The sequence below is a fragment of the Bufo bufo genome, chromosome 3 (assembly GCF_905171765.1).
Source record: "Bufo bufo chromosome 3, aBufBuf1.1, whole genome shotgun sequence".
Lineage (NCBI taxonomy): Eukaryota > Metazoa > Chordata > Amphibia > Anura > Bufonidae > Bufo > Bufo bufo.
In genome coordinates, this window is record NC_053391.1 from 38,472,605 (window position 1) to 38,497,699 (window position 25,095).

At 41.5% G+C, this 25,095-nt stretch overlaps 1 protein-coding gene across 1 annotated transcript in view; it reads left to right on the forward strand.

Annotated features, from left to right (window-relative positions):
* Positions 1–11,324, forward strand: part of KCNJ6 (potassium inwardly rectifying channel subfamily J member 6) — a 28,625-nt gene extending 17,301 nt beyond the window's left edge. Inside the window, exon 2 of the mRNA XM_040421756.1 lies at positions 10,999–11,324. Coding sequence (XP_040277690.1) covers positions 10,999–11,324 — 326 coding nt within the window. The remainder of the gene's footprint in view (positions 1–10,998) is intronic.
* The last annotated feature ends 13,771 nt before the right edge of the window (positions 11,325–25,095 follow it).

A 25,095-nucleotide genomic window follows, 5' to 3' on the forward strand; every position in this document is an offset into this window, starting at 1 on the left:
CGACAACTTGCCCCACAATACCCCAATGGTTGCATAAAGTGAACCAAATATACAGTATTGAAGAGATTGTCGCCTTAACTTAACATACCCAGAGTAGATTCACGACACTTTGGGCCCCATGGGTTACCTATCGCAATTCAATCTCTTTCCTTAACCACATGTCAGAAGAAATTGACCCACAAACGGTTACCAACAGAGATATATGAGACGAAATAACCAACAGCGACAACACACTCACTTTCTGCACCACCGTGCCTATTAGACAGTGGATTGTACCATACCGCCTTTCCAACACAATGCCTTGTATTGTTTTTCACTTGAATACTTGAAAAAAAAAAAAAAGAGAGAGAGCGGTTAATAGGGAGCAGGTTACAAATGTGTCTGTGTCAGTGAAGCTAATTGTCTTATACAGTAGTGTATCCTTGCACCAAATACCAACATACAAAGACCAAATGATACCAGCATACAGGGACCAAATATTACAAACCTATAACAAATAATATGAACAGATAATCAATAATACCAGCATACAAGAAACAAATAATACTTGTAGAGATGACCGAATTTCATGTTATGAAAGGGCCCAAATAACACCAGCATACAGGGTCAAAACTAACACCAACATACAGGAAACAAATAATATGAACATATAACAAATAATACCAGCAGACATGGACCAAATAGTACCAACTGTAAGGCATTGCTCTCTCTCAGGGGTTGGCAATGACAGAATTCTCATCAAACAGGAGGTTTTCCAGCTGAAACAGAGCTTTATTTGTCACACAGCACATCACACTTCCAAGTTTGACCCTGAAGTCACAGCTTCACCTGACGTGTTACATCAACACAAAACAATAAACGCTTGCCCGGCTAGGCGCTCACTATACAGAGGTCTCCCTAACTCACCTCTCGGTCAGTGTTCACACTGTGGTACTTGGCTTCGGTCAGACAGCCTCCTAGCTGTGACCAGCGCAACCCACCAGTCTTCTGGTGGAAGCAGCGAAATACCTTGGGGGGGATATGGTCCAGCAGTCCTCCTGACCCTGACCGTGAGACACCTCTTTTCTTCAGGCGTCACTTGGTCCCTCCAAACTCAGGCTTCCTCAGCCTTGTGGCCGCCGAGCCCTCCTGGCTGGAGCCACACAGGCCCTCTGCAGGCTTCCTCTTCAATTTCCTCTCCCACTCTGAGGATTGCTTTATCCCCAAGTGATTATCGCACCTGGCCTCACCTCAGGCCCGGTGATCGTGGGGAAAACACAGCAAATCATACCATACATCTCCTCTAATAGGTTTCCCACACCATTCTAGGAGACACATATCTTCCCTCTTCACAACGTACAGGGAACAAACAATACCGACATACAGTGACCAGATAATACCAACATACCAGAAACAAATAATATCTCCATATAAAAAGCCATCTATGGACAGTGCATTCAGTGTCTAAATAGTACCGCGTTACAATTACTATTAAGATTTGTGGTGTTTGCAAGCCTTGGGATGTCTATATGCCCCTACAGCAGGGGTGGCTGATGCTCCCAGTCCAAGAGGTGTACCCCTAAGGTAGGTGCTGGTCACTGTGCTTGATAAGAACTACTTAATATGGCACAAGATGGAGGTACAGGGCCCAGATATTGTTGATGGCGGTATATAAACCCCCCACAGATAAGATCTGATATTTTGTGACAGACCCTAAGGCGCTATGGATTCAGCTCCTATTTTTGCCATAGTTATTACAAAAGGACACGAGGCCGCTGTTCATTTGACATATGTCATAGTAACGCCAAAGGCTTGTTCTGCTTATACCCGCAATACTGAGCGTCTCCATCAGTGATGTCATACATTCTAGAATTTTCTATGAAGATGATACAAAGTAACATCGTTTTCCTCACACGTGTCAGTGATAACATGTAATTAGCCTCATACAGGAGAGGAGTTCAGACGTCCATCTTTTCCCGCAATCAACGAACATTTCACCTTTATTTTTTTACATTTCCGAGAGTTCTTCCAAGTGTTTATACAGCGCAGGCGTAACTCCAAGCTCCTGAGCCCCAACATGTGTAATGGCCCCCACCTGTTGTCTTCTTATGTGGCGGAATAAACTGAGACACCAGGGCCCCGGTGTGAACGCCACATCTCCACCCCTGAATCAGAGTGATTGACAGCAGTGCTCCCTCCATGAACAGATCGCACCCGATCATCATTCCTATAAGGCTGGATTCACACACACAATTTTACAGCGTTTTTTCATTGCCTTTTCGTGTTTTTATAAGATTTTTTATTTATTTTTTCAAAAGTGCTGTGGCCATGCTTGCTTAATGCAAATAAGATGTTCTTGGTTTTTGCATTTTATGCCATTTTAGTTGTTTTGTGGGGGGGTTTCCACCCTAAATACATCAAGCTCTAGTTATGGCATTTTTTCGCACAGCATTTTTTCCCATAGAATTCTCTATAGGACTTACAAACAGCGGGAAAAAAAAGTATGTAAAAATTCATTTTTATGGGGGTTCTAAAAACAACCAAGCGAGCTCACTAGGCTATTTTTGGACGTTCCATAAAAATTAATGGAGGGAGGCTGCTTATGTGGATAAGGGCTCGTGCACACGAACGTATTTTCTTTCCGTGTCCGTTCCGTTTTTTTTGCAGACCGTATGCGAAACTATTCATTTCAATGGGTCCGCAAAAAAAAATGGAAGTTACTCCGTGTGCATTCTGTTTCCTTATGTCCGTATTTCCGTTCCGCAAAAAAATAGAACATGTCCTATTATTGTCCGCATTACGGACAAGGATAGTACTGTTCTATTAGGGGCCAGCTGTTCCGTTCCGCAAAATACGGAATACACACGGAAGTCATCCGTATTTTGCGCGGACCGCAAAATACATACGGTCGTGTGCATGAGCCCTAACACTAACATAATGCTGTCAGTGTTATCCAATGCATTCCAGACCTCTAAGGGTTACATAGCATCACTAATCAATATAATGCTATGTGACCCCGTCAGTACTGGAAGGGCAGGACGGGTGCTGCTGCATACTCACGCTGCAAGTCCTGAATGTGGAACTCACTCGTCTGAAAGGGGCCTAAAGAAGTAACTGGTGGTAGCGTTTGTGACCAAAAACGTGGCTGTTGTCTGCCACAAACAGCGCCACACCTGTCTTATAGGTTGTATGTGGTATTGCAGCTCAGCTCCAAAGCAGTGAATTGGGTTGAGATGCAATACAACACACAACCTGTAAGCTGTTTTGGGAAGAAAGTCACCACTTTTTTTTCAGTCCTATACAAACTCTAAAGCATGACTACTACATTTCATCCTGCTGCATGCTGTTGGAGATTTGCCAGTCTAATGGAAGGAGCATAAATAAATGTCTATATAATGCTATCATCCAGTAAATGCTAGAACATGCTCCGTTCCGCAATCAGCCTCACTTCGGATCGATTTTTTTTATCAGAACGGTAAGTTCTTCTAATAAGCTATCACAAGATCTGACGGATCCGAGATATAATAGCGAATGTGCCTATTATATCAAATCCAGAAGGTGAACGCTTTGTGTTAACTTGCCCATAGGCAGCGCTTGGATAAAAATGACTTCCCCCTCATCCCAAGATGGAGCAGGAGGAACGAGGGAGCGCATCGATCGCCACAGCAAATTATGAGGTTGAAAAGACGTCGAAACATGCGAATGGGGAGACGCGGTAATCATTAGTGAGGGTCGTCATCGATCTGACCTGACTGAAAAGGGAATAATATTTCATTTCAGGAACCAGACGTTTTCATACTTGAACATTTTCCATGAATATATTTAACCAATCTGAGAAGAGATGGCTGATGGGCCAGTGGGATATTCCTGCCAAATGCCAACCTCCAAGACCCCCATCCGGTGTGTATCTGCTGATCACAGGCAGAAGTATGCTCAATATTTTCTGCTTGTGCTATAGGTTATTAGGACGTTCCCTTTGTGCCCTTGTAACTCCCCCCCTGATCATCACTAAAATGGGGCATTTATACAAAAAATGGTCCACAAGCAGAGTAGGAGCCTTCCGCTCGTTATAGAAATGTGCACTTTGTACCTTAAAACAGCAACAAGGATCTTGCTAAACAATGCCAAATACGTTTTCCATACAATATAGCCAGTTGATGCCCAAATAATAATGTCTAAATACCACCATCATACTGTATTCATTAAAGTGCCCCTAAACAATACTGCCATTTAAAGGCCAAATAACATGACCTCTATCTAAATAACAGTGAATAGGTCGATTGTTCGAGAGGTCTAGGGCTGCAAAGGAACAAATAGTAAGGTCCTTGATGGTCTAGCATATCAGAAAAGCCCCTAGTGGTCTAGAGTAATGAAGGAATAAATGTTACGGTCTTTGATGGTCTAGAATAGTGAAGGAATTAATGGTGGAAGTCTGTAGCGGTCTATAGTAGTGAAGAGATGTATGGTAAAGTCCCTGATAGTTTAGCGTAGCAAAGGTATTACTGGTAAAGTCCTTGATGGTCCAGGGTAGCAAAAATAAAACCTGACTGAGTAGTAAAGTGATTAATCAGAGTCCCTGGTGGTCTAGGTAGGATAATGAAGGAATTATTAGTGTAGTCCCTAATGGTGTAGAGTAGTGAAGAGAATAATGGTAAAGTTCCTGGTAGTCTAGAGTAGTGAAGAGATTATTGGCATAGTCCTTCATGGTCTAGCATAGCAAAGCAATTACTGGTAAAGTTCTCGATGGTCTAGGATAGAAACAAATGATGGTCTAGAGTACAAGTGATAAATAGTAAAGTCCCTGGTGGTCAAGGATTGAAGGAACAATTGGTAAAGTCCTTGGTGGTCTAGAGTAGCGAAGGAATTATTGGTAAAGTCATTGGCAAAGTCCCTGGTGGCCTAGGAGAAGTGATGGGATTAATGGTAAAGTCCTTGGTGGTCTAGAGCATAAAATGAATAAATGGTAAAGTCCATTTAGTTCTACGGTAGTAAAGAAGTGAATGTTAAAGTCCTTGATGGTTTATAGTTGTGAAATGATTAATAGTAAAGTCCTTGGCAGTCTAGGGTAGTGAGGAAATGAATGGTAAATTCCCCGGGGGTCTCAGGGAGTAGAGGGGTTGTTTCCTCCTTTAAGCTCCAGCCAACTCTTGCTGTAACAGAAAGCTGAACATGATCAGCCCGTCTCGAGATTATCCCATTCAGCTTCCCCTTCCTTGCTTGCACCTGTCATATAGATCAGTGTAGAGCAGGAGACAGAGGACTGTGCCCAGAGAGCACTGTGCAGAGAGGATTTGGGGGGCCCCAAGGAAATGGTTGCACGGCCAATTGCCCATTTTTCCACCTTCTAAAACTGACCTTTGGCACTGATGTAGCATCTCAAATAATTAAAAAGCCTGTACCATGGGGACAACATGAAGATGATCTAAAGAAGCCCTAAATTATTCAAAATTTGTCTTTACTCTTCCTGATGATGCAGACGACTAATGTAAAATCACAAAACTGTAGGACAAGCACGGCAAGTGAATTAACCATTGTATTAGAGAATTACTAACCTTATGAAGGTATGTATCTTAGAGGTATTACCCCAGTGTGGGATCTGTGGAGAGAGGTCCCAGCCCTGGTTAGTCCCATTTACGTTGCAGGTCTCCCCTCTCGAAAGAAACTGCATTATTATCAAACGGGGGGAGGATTGGCCAAAGAGTCAAAAAATAGGGTGGTGGGAGTAAGAAACACCTGGCCCTTCTCCACTTTTGGTCAATATAACATTGACCATTAGTGTTCTTGGATAATGCTAAGGGAGAACAGGATGATATTTGGGGTTTAGAGCAACGTGAAGTTGTGTGATCAGATGGCAGGTCTGTGGGAGGTAAGACAAGCTGTTTGTCCGTGGGTTTTGTGTCTGCAGTTTGCATCGCTCTAGCTTTATGCTCCGTCTAAAAAAAATATAAAATCAGCTCGGAAATGTTATTTTACAAGAGCTTACAAATGGAACAGGTTGTACTAAAATGCCTGACTGCAACTAAAAACCGACTGCAGCATTCTGGCTGGAGAGGCCGAAATCTACTGTGTGAGCCAGATGCTACGGGGTAATAATGCAGAATGGGATAATACATCGAATAAACCCTGGACTATGGCAACGCGGGACTTCCTCAACTGGTGATGCTTTAATCTTGTCAAGACAAAGCACTGGCCACCCAACCAAAGAACTCATATGTCCCTTAAACTGTTCTGGAGCCTTCAGGGTCATAAGGGGATTGCCAAATGTCTTTATCTAAAAGGAACCTATTATGGTGACATCTAGTGCAAGTGTAAGATGGGCAAGTGGTGTAATGTGTGATCTGTAGCCCAGCCCTGCAGGTGTAGGACAGAGGTGCACCTACATGAGGGCTGTTGAGCAGAGATCATTGAGTTCTTCTGGCAGCTACCCTAATTTTAGGGCTTTCGCAACTAAACACTCGTAGCACCAGTCCATTTCTCACCCATTTTGGCTATAACTCCTATGTCTTCTGAGAGTACAACACCAGGCGCCACTACTGGTGGTGAGCCAGTGCCCCACTACAACGACAGCAAATCTTGGCAGTAAGGGCTATTCTTAATATATCTCGCCACACCACATGTGAGAAAGGTGGCATGCTTGTGCATTCTCCTAATGGTCCAGGCCAATCACTATGTAGCCACCCACCAATCATGGCATCGGACACTAGACTTACTCAGCGCCATATCTGTTGGGCACAGCCAAACTCTTTGCATCCAAAAGCCACCATGCTATATAATAGAATCCTCTCCAAAACACTATTACTGTCTTGAGGACCTAAACAACACAGCCATGTGACCCAAAGGTCCCACTGCATGTACTACAATGCAACATAATCTACTTATACAGTCTGGCTACTAGGTGGCGGCATAGCAATAGAAATATACCTAAAAACTATATAACATATACATTGCTCCATAGTATGTGGCACCTGTGGTGATGGGTAAGAAAACATGCAAACACTCAGTCCCATATCAACAAGGCATATCTTCTCAGAGTCCTGAAGTATAATCAGTTGAGGACTTGTTGGTCATACTGCATGTACAATACAATAAGTTACTAATACAGTCTGGCCACTAGGTGGCAACATAGCAATAAAATATACCTAAAAACTATTGTTTTGCAGTAAATTCTGAGATCCAGGAATAACATAGGCTTAACAGAGCTTAGGTGCATAAAAGTTTACTAAACTATGATATATACAAAAGATAACCAACAGAGTTAAGTAAGTAACAGTCACCTATGCCGTGAACAAATGAGCGAGTTCCCTATTGACCAGCTACCAACATGGCTTCTGGCCGATGCCCATATGATACAAAGAGTGGTAGTGGTAGCAAGACACCTCTTATCCTGATGATGTCCTCATTGGAGCTAACTTCTTTGTTACATGCCTAGATATTTTCCAGCTTCCTGGCCCCTCCTAAAGGACTTCATTGTGTAGTAGGCATGTACAGTTGCTTCAGATCTCAGGAATGCATAACAGGTACAACTACACAACTACATTAAAAGGAATTAAAGGAAAAGAACCGCAAAAAAAACCTTGGACACAGCTATATAACATACACATTGCTCCATAGCATGTAGCACCCGTGATGCTTCATATATTGGATTTAGTTTGTTGATTACATTAAGTGCAATTTCTGTAACTTTCCCCTAAGTCAGTTAAATGTTTGACCAAATACAGCAGTTATAATCTTACGTTAAGAATTTTGTATGGCCACCGAATGATGTTACAAATATCCAAATAGCCCTCGGCAGCAAAAAGGTTACCCACCCCTGATTTACCCCAACACAGCACCATACACACAGTTGTGGCCGTACCTGGTACTGCAGCCCAGTCCCTTTCAAGTGAATGGAGCTGAACTGTAGTCCCATTCACAGCTACAAACCTACAGATATAAAAAGTCTACACACCCCTGTTAAAATGTCAGGTTTCTGTGCTGTGAAAAAATGAGACAAAGAAAAATCATTTCAGAACTTTTTCTACCTTTAATGTGACCTATAAACTGTACAACTCAATTGAAAAACAAACTGAAATCTTTTAGGTGGAGGGAAGAAAACAAAAAAAAAACTAAAATAATGTGGTTGCATAAGTGTGCACATCCTCTTATAACTGGGGATGTAGCTGTGTTCAGAATTAAGCAATCACATTCACAATCCTGTTAAATAGTAGTCAGCATACACCTGCCATCATTTAAAGTGCCTCTAATTAACCCCAAATAAAGTTCAGCTGCTCTAGTTGGTCTTTCCTGAAATTTTCTTAGTCTCATCCCACAGCAAAAGCCATGGTCCATCAGAGAGCTTCCAAAGCATCAGAGAGATCTCATTGTTAGAAGGTATCAGTCAGGAGAAGGGTACAAAAGAATTTCCAAGGCATTAGATATACCATGGAACACAGTGAGGACAGTCATCATCAAGTGGAGAAAATATGGCACAACAGTGACATTACCAAGAACTGGACGTCCCTCCAATATTGATGAAAAGACGAGAAGAAAACTGGTCTGGGAGGCTACCAAGAGGCCTACAGCAACATTAAAGGAGCTGCAGGAATATCTGGCAAGTCCTGGCTGTGTGGTACATGTGACAACAATCTCCCATATTCTTCATATGTCTGGGCTATGGGGTAGAGTGGCAAGACGAAAGCCTTTTCTTACGAAGAAAAACATCCAAGCCAGGCTGCATTTTGCAAAAACACATCTGAAATCTTCCAAAAGCATGTGGGAAAAGGTGTTATGGTCTGATGAAACCAAGGTTGAACTTTTTGGCCATAATTCCAAAAGATATGTTTGGGGCAAAAACAACACTGCACATCAAAGAACCCCATCCCCACAGTGAAGCATGGTGGTGGCAGTTTATAGGTCACATTAAAGGTGGAAAAAGTTCTGAAATGATTTATCTTTGTCTCATTTTTTTACATCACAGAAACCTGACATTTTAACAGGGGTGTGTAGACTTTTTATATCCACTGTATGTACCACTGATCAGCAAGGGACCTGGATCTCAGAACCCCACCCATCAGATGGCCTACACAAGGATAGGCTGCAAAACCATATCTTCTCATGCAGTGTCAGTAGAGGGAACTGTTCATTTAATAGGGTTCTCCTACAAAAGATATGACCTAAAAGTCTGTCTGGTAAGAGTCCAAGTGCTGGAATATCAGCTTACCAGCTGAGAAGTGACCACCCATAAGGCCCCTTTCACACGGGCGAGAGTTCCGCGCGGATGCGATGCGTGAGTTGAACGCATTGCACCCGCACTGAATCCGGACCCATTCATTTCTATGGGGCTGTTCACATGAGCGGTGATTTTCACGCATCACTTGTGCGTTGCGTGAGAAACGCAGCATGCTCTATATTCTGCGTTTTTTCACGCAACGCAGGCCCCATATAAGTGAATGGGGTTGTGTGAAAATCGCAAGCATCTGCAAGCAAGTGCGGATGCAGTGCGATTTTTACGCACGGTTGCTAGGAGACGATCGGGATGGAGACCCGATCATTATTATTTTCCCTTATAACATGGTTATAAGGGAAAATAATAGCATTCTTAATACAGAATGCATAGTAAAATAGGGCTGGAGGGGTTAAAAAAAACCCAAAAAAAACATTTTTTTAACTCATCTTAATCCACTTGTACGTGCAGCCCGGCATCTCTTCTGTCTTCTTTCTTCAGGACCTGGGTAAAGGACCTTTGATGACCTCACTACGCTCATCACATGATCCATCACCATAGTGATGGATCATGTGAATGACCATGTGATGAGCGCAGTGACATCATCAAAGGTCCTTTTCCTCACAGATGAAGACAGAAGTGGATTAAGGTGAGTTAAAATATATATATATTTTTTTTTTTAACCCCTCCAGCCCTATTGTACTATGCATTCTGTATTCAGAATGCTGTTATTTTCCCTTATAACTATGTTATAAGGGAAAATAATACAATCTACACAACCTTGAACCCAAACCTGAACTTCTGTGAAGAAGTTTGGGTCTGGGTACCACAGTCGGTTTTTTATCACGCGCGTGCAAAACACATTGCACCCGCGCGATAAAAACTGAACAACAGAACGCAATCGCAGTCAAAACTGACTGCAATTGCGTACCTACTCGCGCGGGTTTGCCGCAATGCACCGGGACGCATCCGGACCTAATCCGGACACGCTCGTCTGCAAGGGGCCTAAGTATTCATTAAAGTGAGTGCCCTCGGCTGTTGTTTCTGTGCCCCCTATTCATTTTAAATCAAAGTAACATAAAAAGTGAGTGAAAATAGACAACCCCTTTAAGGAAAATTGACTATGATATTACGCATGTCTATATTACATATATTGTCAACAGTTAACGATCACCTATCAGCAGAATCAACCCTATTAAACTAGGCATACTGCCAGGTAGGTTCGATGTTGCCGAATAAAATGATACCTGTGTTATGAAAATCTACATAATTATTTATGCTTATGAGGGCTTCAGTGCACTGAGGAGTGGGGCTAGTACTAGGAACCTGAGGAGCTGAGGTGCACCGAGCCCCACCCCTTTCAGGAATGCTGCAATACTTTTGACAAGTATCATTTTAATCAGCAGGATCAACCCTACCAGGCAGTAGAGTCGATCCAGCTGACAAATGCTTTTTAATATGGTTGGTTTGTCAGGTCATTAGTCAAAAAGTGACAAGTAGTTTTCTTGGCCCCAAATGTGCCTAAAACAGTTGTCATTGCGCTTCCTCCACTCTTTGTAGGTCATACAAATCTCTCATCAAGGGATAGCATAGACGCTCATGTGAAGAAAAAAAATCTTTGCTTCATCCTGATGGCATGAAAGTCAAATAAAATAAAATGTTAGATTTAAAAAATATATTTTTACATATATTTCCACTATTCTTCCATGTTTTTTTTCCATTGATATTGATATTTATCCATTTTTATTTTATTTTTTAAATGGCAACCCCTCTGTGTATGTTTTGTAAAATCCTTATATTTTTATGTAACCCCATAGGTATGACCTGTCAAGCCCGAAGCTCTTATGTCCCATCGGAGATCCTGTGGGGCCATCGATTCACGCCAGTCCTCACCCTAGAGGACGGGTTTTACGAAGTGGACTACAACAGCTTTCACGACACCTACGAGACCAACACGCCGTCCTGCAGCGCCAAAGAACTGGCCGAGATTATCAGCAGGGCGGAAATGCCACTGAGCTGGTCCGTGTCCAGCAAACTCAATCAGCATCCGGAATTAGTCAACGAAAACGGAGAGAAGAACCCAGAGGATCAGCCAGAAAGGAACGGAGATGTGGCCAACATAGAAAACGAGTCAAAGGTTTAAAGCCATTATATGTTGGGTCTCTGATATTTAAGGTCTACACACCCCAGGTGTGATTATACTTCGACACATAGAGGAGAGCTTGGTTACCCCAATCTCTGGTCAGGACAACCTTCACAGGTCCAGTTACTAGGAATTGTTAAATCCAATGCACATGCTCTTGTTTATGGGGCTTGAAAACAAGCCAAGTGATGCCAGATATTGCTTGTTCTCAACTTCCTTGGGATGATGTGGGATCTTACATCCCACAGAAAACAAAAACATTAGCTTATGGACAGGAAAAAAAATTCTATCCGCTCATAGGTACACTGTACATATGCCTTATATATGATTACAAATTGTTAATAAACCCAGCATGTACAAAGGAATGACTTCATGTACATAGATGCGTCATTAATGTAGGCTCCGAATTCTAGGAATAAGATGATGCAAAAAAATAAAAAAAAGTTACTTCTTCCTTCTAATTTTTACATCACAGAAAAATATTTTTTCTTTCCCCATGTACATCTGATAGAATATAGAGAATTTCCATGTATTCTTCACTTTACCAGACTGGCAGCTACATCAAGTACCTCAATATGTCTTCACCTATGAAATTGAATAAAGCCATAGACCAGGTGACCTAAAAGGGACAACAGAGGGACCTTGGGTGCCAAATAAACTGTGACGCTGGTTTTATAGTGGTTTACAACCAGTATTATCCAACCAAGCTTCCTCTGGTTTTCCCAGGATTGATGGGTCCATGTTCTGGAACCCTTATTTTCCAGGGAGAATTTAATAAAAACATGAAGTATCCAAAGAACCGTCTTGGTCCATGTAGATTGCCCCATATTTTGTTCAAAAATATTCATTTATTATTTTTTTGTTTTATATGAGCAGAGGGGTAAATAATATTATGTAGGATAAGGATGGAATACCCAATTGAAATTATATTCAAAACGGTGTCTCTCAAGACGTCCATCCATTGGTCAAGTGACGAGTCTTGACATTTCTGGGATGCAATGCAAAATCTGAAATAGGGACTTCCTTGCACCATGTTCCTTTGTTCCTTGTACCATGTAGCAGAGGGTCCTTTGAGACACTTAAAGGGGTTGTTTCAAGATGTAAACGTATTCCTTATCCACAGGGGATCCCGAAATCCCTGAATGAATGGAGCAACAGTTGCACATGTGCACTGCCTCTCCATTCATTCTCTAGGGGAAAGCACTCGGCTATCTCCGGCAGTCCCATAGAGGATGAATGGAGGAAGGTACACATGCGCAACTGCTGCTCCATTCATTTGAGTAACTCAAGACCTCTTAGAAGCCGGACGTCCACCGATCAGGTACTGTAAATAGGGAATACGTTTATATCTTAGGACAACCCCTTAAAGTACCAGGTCCCAAGTGCAACTGCTACTTCTACACCCCTTATAGTTACATCAGTCCATGCTGCAGGTATAGAGTGTAATGATGAGACCAATCTAACATTAGGAATCCATAGACTTTGACTCCATCTAAATATGGATTCTAGAGCCTCCAAGAGTCGTGTGACTCAAAAAATGACCTTTTACTCTATAACGTTTTGAATTTTAATTGAGTTCTTAAGACATTTTCTATCATGTAGACATTACACAATTGGATTAATCTCCTGGGTTAATTGAATTGTTGAGAATTAATTAGGACCTACATTAGACAAATGTTGAATCAGTATTGCTCCAGGGTCTTGTGGATTTCTTCAGATTTGGAACCCACAATGTGGAAGCATAAAAATATAATCAAGTAATGAGAGAGCAATAAATGTTAGTATCTTAAAGGCGTTTTCCAGGATTTTACATTGATAGGCCTGTGTATGTGTGATCAGTGGCGGTCCAACCTCCAGGTTGAGCACAACAAGGGGGCGTTGGTGCACTATGGCACTGCAGCACCTGACATAGTGAGATGCACACATCTGCAGCTGTGTCTAGTACTGCATCCCAGCCCAACCAAATGAACGGGACTGAGCTGCAGTACTAGATACCATGATATAGACCCATGTGTCCACATTATCGATACTTCTGTTTATTGGTGGTTTCCCATTAATGGTAGCCTCTCTGAATATACATTGATGACCTAGCCTAACAAGATAGCATCAACATAAAATGTTTTTTTTTAAATGGCCGCCATGGGCAGGTTTGGTGGTTTTTCTAATCCTAGAAAACCCTGTTAAGGATGATACAAGAGGAGGCCGAAGGTTCCATTAGAAGGACCTTCTCATGTCCACTTTTAGGAATGAAGGGTAGTTATGAAACGCTATAGTTGATGGAAGGGGTGAGAGAGTTTGTTCAGGAGAAGAGGAGAGGCAGAGGATAGTGGAGAGACCAAGCAATGGAGGAAAATATGAATAGGGTGAAGGTCTGGTTAAGCTTTCCTGAACCGACTTGCTGTTGAATACGCCACAGACTGCAGGCCTGTACCAAAGGTGGAAAAGTCAACCATCAGCAAAAGAGAAATTGGAGTTTGGTTGACCTGAGGTATAATGAGGCTGTATAGCAGTTTTATATATTAGATATAGAAAGCCATAAGCTTACAGGTTTACAGCCTCCAAGCTCAGGCCACCACACATTACTTTTAGGCCATATTAAATACATATTTATATTACAGGAACACAATATCTTATGGTACCAAAGCGCATACGTACGTAAATCCCTGTACATAGATCTCCATTAACAGGATGATTGAGTGTTATGAATGATCAAAAACTACACTCTGGGGTTACAATACCCAAAGGATGCCCATACCACAACAAGATATCACCATTGTCTTGGCATTCCCATAACTGTCATAGAAGAAAGTCACAAGACCAGAATGGGACCCAAAAGTTGAGGGCCTCATCTAAGACCAGATACCGAGTGCAGATCTTGAGGTCATGGTTTCACACCTGGGTAGGGTTTGACTTGGGTGCCATACATTGGATAAAAACATTGCAAGCCTAGTGGGTGTATTTATTTATTAAACCCACTTATATAACGCTGACATATTCCACAGTGCTTTACATTATCATCCTTTGCTCGCCCCATTGGGGCTCACAATCTAGATTCCCTATGAGTATGTATATGGAGTGTGGGAGGAAACCCACACAAACATGGAGAACATACAAACTCCTTGTAGATATTGTCGTTGCGTGGATTTAAACCGAGGACCCCAGCACTGCAAGTTTCCCACACTAACTGCTTGTAGGAGCATCTATAAATCTAGCATTCCATAGAAGTAAGTTATTAGAAACTTACATTGTAATGTAACATTAGTATTGACCCCATTGGTTTCATGGCCCATTTTGAGTCGTGCAAGGGGCTGTCTCATCAAGATAAGCCCTTTCATGCCCCATCATGGTGGGGTCCCCCACGTGCAATAGAGAAGTCTAGTAAGAATGTCTCCAACTCAGCTGCCCCCTGTATTACATGGACTCCTATTGATTTCAATGTCCAGTATGTACAATATATAGCTGAACAATGCCACCTCTGATGGGGTTTCCAGAACCTGGATTGGCTGATTGCTGGGGCAGCTGTTTTTACATTTAGTATATTGGTATTCTATGCTGTGTGGTTGGGTTACTTTCCATTAACGACTTTACTGCAAAATTTCCTTTGGATTATTTACAATGGGCCTGACCACTTCATTATACATGCTACTGGTATTTATTAGGAGGTAATTACTGTATCCCCTGGTGCATGCTGACCATACTGGTGGTTGCAGATCTGTCTCCCACCATTCCGCTCCATTCAATAGTCATGACATCCCATTCAATGTATGACTGACAGTTCTGCTGCTTAAAGTCTACGTGCAGCTATTCGGTCAAGAATTTTTTTGTAAGAACTATACATTTCCTATAAAAGGTCTGACCATGTGCTATGGTCATTTTCTCCTAGGCTGTGGTCTCCATTGAAAGAATTGAAGAATGGAAACCCTAAGATAAGGAGTTTGCACTGGTAGCTCCTGGGTTGTATGGGGGTTGTCATATAGGCATTCCTTGCTAATTGTGGAGGGAGAGTTTTTATTTTTTTAAAGTGGGGACCAAAGGTAAAAAGACTGTGAATCGGGAGTAAACTCTATACAAGAGCGGAAGGGGAGAAGCATGCAGGGGGGTGACTAGGTGACAAATCACTGTCTATCATCTCCATGAAACTTGAATATAATTGCAGCTTACCTGGTTACTGTAGAAACATCAGCTCTGGGGCACAAACTTCTGCTCTAACAAGTGGAGTTCTGTGCAAACAAAGAACAGTAATGTTCATGAGCGCAAAAAGCCAGTGGATTCATATTGCGTAACCAAATATAACACTGATCTAGGGTAGTTCATGCCAATATAAGGGCTAATACAAACTTGTAGAGAAGGGTGAAAATTTAAATAATTTTAATATTCACCCGGTATATTATTCGCAAATTGGCAAAGGGAAATATTCAATAAGTTATATTAAAGTAACTAAGAAAAAAACTAAAAAACATTTTATGCACCTTCACATTTCCATGTATTTGCAAGTCAACTACTCGACTTCCTGCTTGGGTGACCACTAATTGATTAGATGACGTAACATGCACTGAAGTGGTGAAAGGAAGTTGTTTTCTATTCACCACAGACTTGTTTTAGACCCATTCTACTCACAGAACAGGAAACATAAGGAGATAACACTTAAAGAAGATGTCCAAGGTTAGAGGAATATGGCTTCTTTTTTCTATAACAGTACCAGACACAACCCAGGTGTGCAGCTGTTTTTGGAATAAAGCAGCCATGTTTTTCTAAAAGAACATCTATAAACTCACCCCCAACCAAGATATTAACGTATGAACATCCGTAATCCACCGCGACTCACTGGCTCAGACTTTATTACATTATCTTTAATAGATTTTAGCTTACGTCCCCATGGGGCGGCTGTAACATAATTACCTGAATTTCCATATTAGATTTATAACTGAAAGTATGAAATACTGGAGCCTTAAAAAATAATAAATCTGCCTTGTCTGGTCTTGAAGAATATTTTTTTTTATTTGTACATTTTAATGGAAAATATATCTCAGGAAAGATCCTGCGTGCATTCGGATATATTGCACTGTGATAACTCCCCTCCCCCATTAATTTCACATCTATACACATTTTCCTGTGTGTGTGTTTAGAAGCTGGACTAAGAGTTTACAGAAATGGAGCTAGTACTGGGTGTAAGTTACTAATCTACGCCTAACTGTTGACTATGGGAAAACATAGGCAAAGATTTGCCAAAAACTTTAATCATGTAGTTGAGATGAGAGGTCTATATAAGGCTCTGTTCACACTTGTGTCAAATTTTTTAGAATTCTGTTCCATCAAAGTAGCAAAAAAAAATAAATGAAGTGTCTGATCCTTCATATGACGGGTACCAAAGACACCTGGATCTCATTGACGTATAACTGAGTCCATCATCTTGATGTTAAGAATGGCGCCGCATGCTGCTACATTCTTCCTTTCAAATAGGACAAGATCTCCAAAAGAAGTGTGGACAGATCTTAAAATTTATCTTGGCTTCGACGTTGTCGGGAGGCAGAACTTCTGACAAAAACTATTTGAAAACCTTCTTCACCATGTGATCACATGGGTTGATGATGAACTTTGTGGAGGTCATGTGGAACTACTGGTTTTGGCTAAAGCATTTATGTGCTGGGGTGGCCTTTGGGTTCTCTATACATTTTGCCCAGGTCCTACTGCTAACATTTCAATGCCTCTCACATGACTCTTATTGGCATCTCTGTTGGCTCTCAAATTTTTCGTGCTGGCCCTTATATCAGAATCAGAATGGCTGATATGGGCTACACCACTGGTTTTGCTAATTTTAAGCTAATAAATGACCTCCCTCTCAGTCCATCCAAATAAAAAAAAAACTAATCTGGTCACTCAGTGGACAGGCCTAGAGGGGTAGTTTCTGAGGACCCTATGTCCTGAACAGGCCTCATCCAATGCCTTCTTACAAACTTGGTTCCTCTTAGGTAATGGTCTTGGGTGGAAGAGGAGCTAGTAAGAAAAGTTACCTCCTCTGGACAGCAGTTTTAGAGTTCAGAAGGTTGTCAGGTCCTTTCCTCCATTTTAAGTAGAAGAGATAGGATTCTCTCCTTATTCCAGATGGAATCTTCACCCAACTTCAGAGACTGTCGAATCCTGAATTTTTGTAAATGTCATCATTGTCCCGAATTAGGTCGGTCAGATTCTAACTATGATGAGTATGGTTGGATGTTTCTACAACGAGCCAGGTGTCAGAACAGATCAGAAGAGAGGAGGAGTGTCATTGTCGCCCCTAGCAACCATCCAGTGACTTCCTTTCTCCGGTAGAGCTGAACTGTGAACGGTTGCTATGGGCAACAAAGTCACCGAGACTGAACTATGCAGCTCAATATGTTAGTAGTAGTCACATAAACTGGAGGATTTAGCCACAAATTTGGGCGTGTTTTATAGATTTAAGGTATATTTAGATATATATTTATCCAGCCTCTATTTTTATCCAAAAAATATTAACCACCACTAGATTTGATAACCATCACGTGAGGTAAATACGGCAATGCCGCCATTTGTATTACTTTACTGTAGTTTACACGATTACTGAGGGGATGATAGTCTGTGTTTTCTATTCCGAATAAGCCAAGGAATTGTACAGTTGCTCTGATTATAATGTACAGTTATCATTTACACAAGAAAGTTCCATATTTTCATTGTAAAAAATAAAAAATAAATAAAAAGATTCCGAGGGAAGCACGTACCATAGGAAACAATGGGAATCATTGATTGATATAATATATATATATGAATTTCTTTTCACGCATGAGGATCAGTCACGATATCTTGCTCTTGTATGCGTCTGTATAACGAATTATCACTGATACCTGCTACCATATGGTTGTAATTGTCCGACACTGGGATATGGGTGGTGATGGTGATGGCAGCCATCTTGTGGCTTGAAGCAATACTGAGGAGAATAGAGTAGGCAGGAGACATCATCTACATACGGCAGAGGCCTCCATTTGGTGAGCTGAGCCATTGAACAAGATGACACAACCTCTCTGGCCGTTGCGGATGGGCGACAACGCCAAGTTTTGACGTAAAAGGTAATGCCATGGCTAAAGTAACATCGACCATTTTGTGACTCTATCCTGCCTTCTGCTTTCCATGTGGAATAATATTGGAACCACTAGCATCTGGCCCTGCCACAGATTTAGGCATCAGAGCCCAGAGCTTCAGGTTATACCTATGACTTTATGCACACAATTTTTTGGAATTTTGATGGGAATTTTTAAGCAATCCTGGCTTGTTCTGGACTAAAATTGGGTGGAGTTTATGTAAACGGTGGCCATAAGCGGGTAGAGTTGGGTAGACCCAAGGGTGGGGCTTAGATGTCCTGAATTTACCAACAAAGATTTGCTAAATATGCTCACATAGTATAATTAATACTACTTAAAAGTGATGTACACCTTCGGGGAAACTTTTTACAAGGCCGTTACAGATAAGCACCAAATAAACTAAAACAATAGAAGTATCTGAAGCGTGATAAGATTATTGTTACTCTGCTAACAGAACTGAGTTATTGGCTGTAAATATCATAGGATACAGGAGGATCTGGTGCTGCGCTTTATTAGAATAGAATTTCTCTGCTTCTTCTTTACAAGCTGAAGGCTCAAAATAATTTAATACCTTAAAGGCTAAGGACACCTTCGGAGCAATTTTTTATGATTCCATTTTACTCATTTTGGGCTAAAAATCATTTTTACAATTGGTCTTTATTTAAAAAAAATATTGAGCCCTTCTGTCACAAAGGGTTAACTGTTTTTCTAGCTGTGTGAATCTTACTTTTCACTTTCACTCTGTGCCAGTCATAAAATAACTCTTATTGCTAAATCAGTAAAAAGTCATAAAACGTATTTAAGCCACATTCTTATTAGTAAGATAAGAATTCAGCTATGAGGTCAGAGATCAGATAAGTAAGTGGTTATAAGGTCAGAGATCAGAGATAAGGAGCGGTGAGCTGAGCTGCCTGATGGAACAGAGTGAAAATTCAGAGCCTACTACTAGAGAAACTCTAGGCTGCACAAAGACGGGGGTTTAAAATTTTTAATAAAGACCAATTGAAAAAAACATGCAGCTCTGTGTACTTATGCTCTGGAATAGACTGTTTCCAGATGCTGCACGGTCTTGTTTTAGATCCATCTTAATCAGAAAGTAATAGAACTTTCTCATCATCATTTTGATGTGTCACAATTAAGAAAACAAGCGAGGCAAGGGGGTAAATGTACTAGAAAAATTGCGTACTTATGTACTATGTTCCAAAATGGAGGCCTAGGGGAGACATTGAATTGTAAAATAGACTTTACCATATCAGATTCTAGTGATTCCAATGTTTCTGACACCAGGGGTGGTCGCAGAATGTCTAAACGAGGCATAAAATGCCCCACTTCCATTTAAGTACATAACCTGGTAACAAAATGGCTGCCTCGCTTGGTGTAGATGATGAGTCCCATGACTTAGTCAATAAGAAGGTAAAAAGTTTTCTCATTGTGATATGACGTAAAATGACATCAGATCCGGGGTTCTTAATGCTTGCAATAAAATATAGACTTGTTGCATGCTCCGCCATAGCTCACCCGAACCCCAGAAATCTGTGCCGACTTGTACTTGTTCTTCTCTCTTGCCAAAAGATATTGGATACAATATTCAAGAGCAATAGTCTAAGGAGACACCAATAAGGAGGCGTCATTCAGGAGGAACTAGGACAAGACATGTTATGCGGCTTCTCGACCATTCTTTTATATTCATGTATAAATCCAGCTTCCAAGTTTTAAAAATCATTGAAATATTAAAGGAGACACAAACATTTTACATGGCTTTATATCAATGAAAAATAAAAGTTCTTTTTGTGATGAACTATTTGTATCTGTTTTTTTTATTCTCAGCAAATGTATTCCAATGTGATAGATGGATAGATAGATAGATAGATAGATAGATAGATAGATAGTCCAGGAGTATTCCTTCTGCACCACTAGTATCCAACACAATGTCCCCATATGGGAACCAAAGACGTTGAATGTAAACTAACAATCCAGTAAAACTTGTCCTGCAGGAGCTCATACAGCTGCCTTATGCAAAAACCAACAAGGTACACCAAAAGGAAATAAAATGAAACATTTCATCTGGTTATAAAGGCCAAAAATGGCTCATTCCTTAAGGGGTTAAACATCGGATTTCCTTTTTGTTGTTTTATCCCACTGCTAAATGACGTAGACATTATTCATATAGTCATATTATTAAGACATAATTAATCAGAGGACAAACTGCAGAACAATGAGAACAGAAAGCAGCACATACAGTACAGACCAAAAGTTTGGACACATCTTCTCATTCAAAGAGTTTTCTTTATTTTCATGACTATGAAGGCATCAAAACTATGAATTAACACATGTGGAATTATATACATAACAAACAAGTGCGAAACAACTGAAAATATGTCATATTCTAGGTTTTTCAAAGTAGCCACCTTTTGCTTTGATTACTGCTTTGCACACTCTTGGCATTCTCTTGATGAGCTTCAAGAGGTAGTCCCCTGAAATGGTCTTCCAACAGTCTTGAAGGAGTTCCCAGAGATGCTTAGCACTTGTTGGCCCTTTTGCCTTCACTCTGCGGTCCAGCTCACCCCAAACCATCTCGATTGGGTTCAGGTCCGGTGACTGTGGAGGCCAGGTCATCTGGTGCAGCACCCCATCACTCTCCTTCATGGTCAAATAGCCCTTACTTTCAAAGTTTTCCCAATTTTTCGGCTGACTGACTGACCTTTATTTCTTAAAGTAATGATGGCCACTCGTTTTTCTTTACTTAGCTGCTTTTTTCTTGCCATAATACAAATTCTAACAGTCTATTCAGTAGGACTATCAGCTGTGTATCCACCTGACTTCTCCTCAACACAACTGATGGTCCCAACCCCATTTATAAGGCAAGAAATCCCACTTATTAAACCTGACAGGGCACACCTGTGAAGTAAAAACCATTTCAGGGGACTACCTCTTGAAGCTCATCAAGAGAATGCCAAGAGTGTGCAAAGCAGTAATCAAAGCAAAAGGTGGCTACTTTGAAGAACCTAGAATATGACATATTTTCAGTTGTTTCACACTTGTTTGTTATGTATAGAATTCCACATGTGTTAATTCATAGTTCTGATGCCTTCATAGTCATGAAAATAAAGAAAACTCTTTGAATGAGAAGGTGTGTCCAAACTTTTGGTCTGTACTGTATATTACACAACATAAATCTGTAAACTCAATAAACTGCAAAACTGTCAAACCAAAGTAATGTGTTATAGCTAAAGTGTACTGGTACAGCACTCCAAATCTGACACTGCCCTTCACACAGCCGTAGAGGTACATGATAAAATCAAGTCTGCTGGTAGTAGCTACTTACCTTGTCTCTCTATGAAGACAAAACATGGCTGCTTTCCTACAGAAATAGTGCCACACCTGTCAGTTGGTTGTGTGCGGTATTGCAATTCCGCTACAAGTGAATAGGGTGGAGCTGCAGTAACTCATACAACAGGTGGACGAGTGTGGGAGGAGGCATTCAGGTATTGACCCTTTGCTGCCAGCCCTGACCTTGGACCTGTTTCTCGGATTTGCAATTAATCTGCCTGCCCTGACCTCGGCCTGTTACTGACAAGTTTGCCTGACCTTGGCGCTACCCACCGGTGTCTCTTGACCCCCGAGGGACAGCAGCCAACCACACTGAGACTACTCCAAAAGGTAACAGCCTGGTGCGTTACCTGCAGCAAAGACCAGATCCCTGTAAGAGGGTTAAAGGATGTGTTTTTTGGTGGATTCTACGGTACGGAAATAAAGCGGCTTAAACAATAGCTAAGTGAATAAAAGGTTTAACGAAACAATGTTGAAAGACATATACAGAAAAAACTTATAAGATACATACAGCATAAAGTACAGAAACAATCACTTAACCTGCAAGCAATGGGGAAGTTCCTGCTGCTGCACAGTCCACAAAAATAGTGGAATACAAGAGAAGTAGTCCTCACAGACGTATTACTTGGAGCTTAAATGTCTTTTTGCATATAGCTATCCTTTATACCTAGTCCAGTGGCCTCCTTCCTCAGAATGTCCAGTGTCAGTACGTATGTACAGTGAACTCATCCCTTAGGAATACTGCCTTGCGGTCTAGAACTATAGGATCTTTTGTATCTGGTCACTACATTACAAGGTAATAATTAAAGGAATAGATCCATTAAATGAATCTTACCACACACAGTGATATTGCAACCTGTGGACAAACCCAATAAGTCAATCTCATCTGTTGAGCTAGAAAAGCAAAACAGGAAAACTAGGCACAGTGATCTTTTATTTATTTTGGAATGTTTGATTCATAATTAGGTCTACATTTTTATGCATTAGAAAGGCCCCAAATTATGGCACATTTTATAACAAAGCCTAGGTACAATCACATTTGTCCCACTGTATATATTTATATTGTCTTGCATTGCAATCCATGGGTCAACATTGGTAGCTATAACTGACAACTGACCCTTTTTCACCAGATTGTTCTGCAAAATGTGGCAGAAAGGGGATGGGCTTATGACAATTTGCCCAAAAATGGTAGTCTCATGGGTGTTGTTTCCATATAGATCAGGGCACAGTTTAAAATGTCCCATGCATGGGGCTTCAGAACTTGATAGAAAAAAAGTACTCATGGTTTGGAGCTGGTGGAGGAGGCATCATGTTTTACAGCTGGTGGCGTGGGGTATCACGGTTTGGGGCTGGTGGAGGGGACATCAAGGTTTGGGGTTGCTGGAGGGTGCATTATGGTTTGAGGCAGGTGGAGGGGCATCATGATTTGGGGTTGGTGGAGGGGCATCATGGTTTGGAGCTGGTGGAAGGGACATCATGGTTTAAGGGTGTTGGAGGGGCCATAATCATTCGGGGCTTTTGGAGGGGGCATCATGGTTTGTGGCTGGTGGAGAGGATATCATTGTTTGGGGCTGTTGGAGGGGGCATCATTATTTGGGGCTCGTGGAAGGGGCATTATAGTTTGGGGCTGGTGGCGAAGACATTAAGTTTTAAGACTTGTGGAGGGGACATCATTGTTTGGGGCTGGTGGAGGACGCATCAACATTTGGGGCTGGGGAACGGGCATCATGGTTTGGGGTTGGTGACAAAGACATGGTTTGAGGCCGGTGGAGGGGATATCATTGTTTTGTGCTGGTGTAGAGGATATCATGGTTTGGGGCTGGTGAAGGGGTCATCATGGTTTGGAACTGGTGGAGGAGCATCATGATTTGGGGCTGGTGAAAAGGAGCATCATTGTTCGTGGCTGCTTTGCTATCTCAGGGTCTGGACACCTTCCAATCACTGACGGGATGATCAATTCTAAGGTGTATGAAAACATTTAAAACATAAAACATCAGGGCAGCCATCAATGATTTCAAGCTGAAGAGATGTTGGGTGATGTAACAAAACATCGTTGAAAAAGAAGATTTGTGTTTCTAGAGTATAATACAGGATGTAACTCAGGATCGGTACAGGATAAAGCCTCATTCACACGTCAGTGTTTCACAGACGTGTGCTGTACGTGTTCTCCAGGCCCCATACCAACTGCAGGGTCCACCTCTGTGGAACATCAGGACATTCCACCTGCATGGGCTAGAGGTTTGCTCTGCCTTTTTTTCTAGGTGGATTCTTCAGCCATCAAGTGTTATTTGGGGCCTGACTGATTTCTCAGTCGTGCGGATATTGTCAGTACACATTTTACTCTGCATCTAATTGCCGCTTTTTCCTCCTTGCACATTAATCTACTTGTTACATAACGGCTCCAGCGCTCTGCCTGCTCACGTTAGCTCCAAAGCTCGTCTTACAGCCGGGGGAAACTGTAACTTGTGTTGCCTAGTGACTAGAAACAAATTAACTCTGTGATTTACAGTTTTCAGAAAAAGTAAATGAACCCTTTAGAATTTTGGGGATTTCAGCAATGATTACTAAAACAATGTGGTCTGATTTTAACATATATCATGTTAGAACACACAAACCGTTCTATAATTCACGTCTTTAACTGAGGACATAAAGAAAACATCCACAATGCAGGAAAAAGTAAGTGAACCCTTACATTTAATAACCTGTAGACCTGTAGGTCACATCATGTTATCTCCATAGGGTTAAGTAATGTATGTACACAGTGACTCCACCAGCAGAATAGTGAGTACATCTCTGGAGTATAATACAGGATGTAACTCAGGATCAGTACAGGATGAGTGATGTAATGTATGTACACGGTGACTGCACCAGCAGAATAGTGAGTGCAGCTCTGGAGTATAATACAGCATGTAACTCAGGATCAGTACAGGATAAGTAATGTATGTACACAGTGACTCCACCAGCAGAATAGTGAGTGCAGCTCTGGAGTATAATACAGGATGTGCGACTTTAAGAAATATTCGTGACCCCAGTTGCAGTGAAGCAACAACAGGACAGAGTTTAAGAAATGGTGTTGGTGGTGGTACCGAGTGGTATAGTGTGGCCTACAATGTCCCTTACTGTTTTGTATGTGTCACGGTGCTCCTACCTGAATACGCTGGACCCCAGGCGTGGTCTTCCGAAGCAGCAAGTAAGGGGGGTAGTTAACCTGGGGATGAAGAATAAATTGAGTCCAGACCTTGTGATGAAGTTCAATAACAGCTTTACTTGGCATAAATGTTTCTCCAAAATGGGAAATGCACAGTGTTTGGACCTGGAATAAATACACATGATGACATGAGGTTAACCAA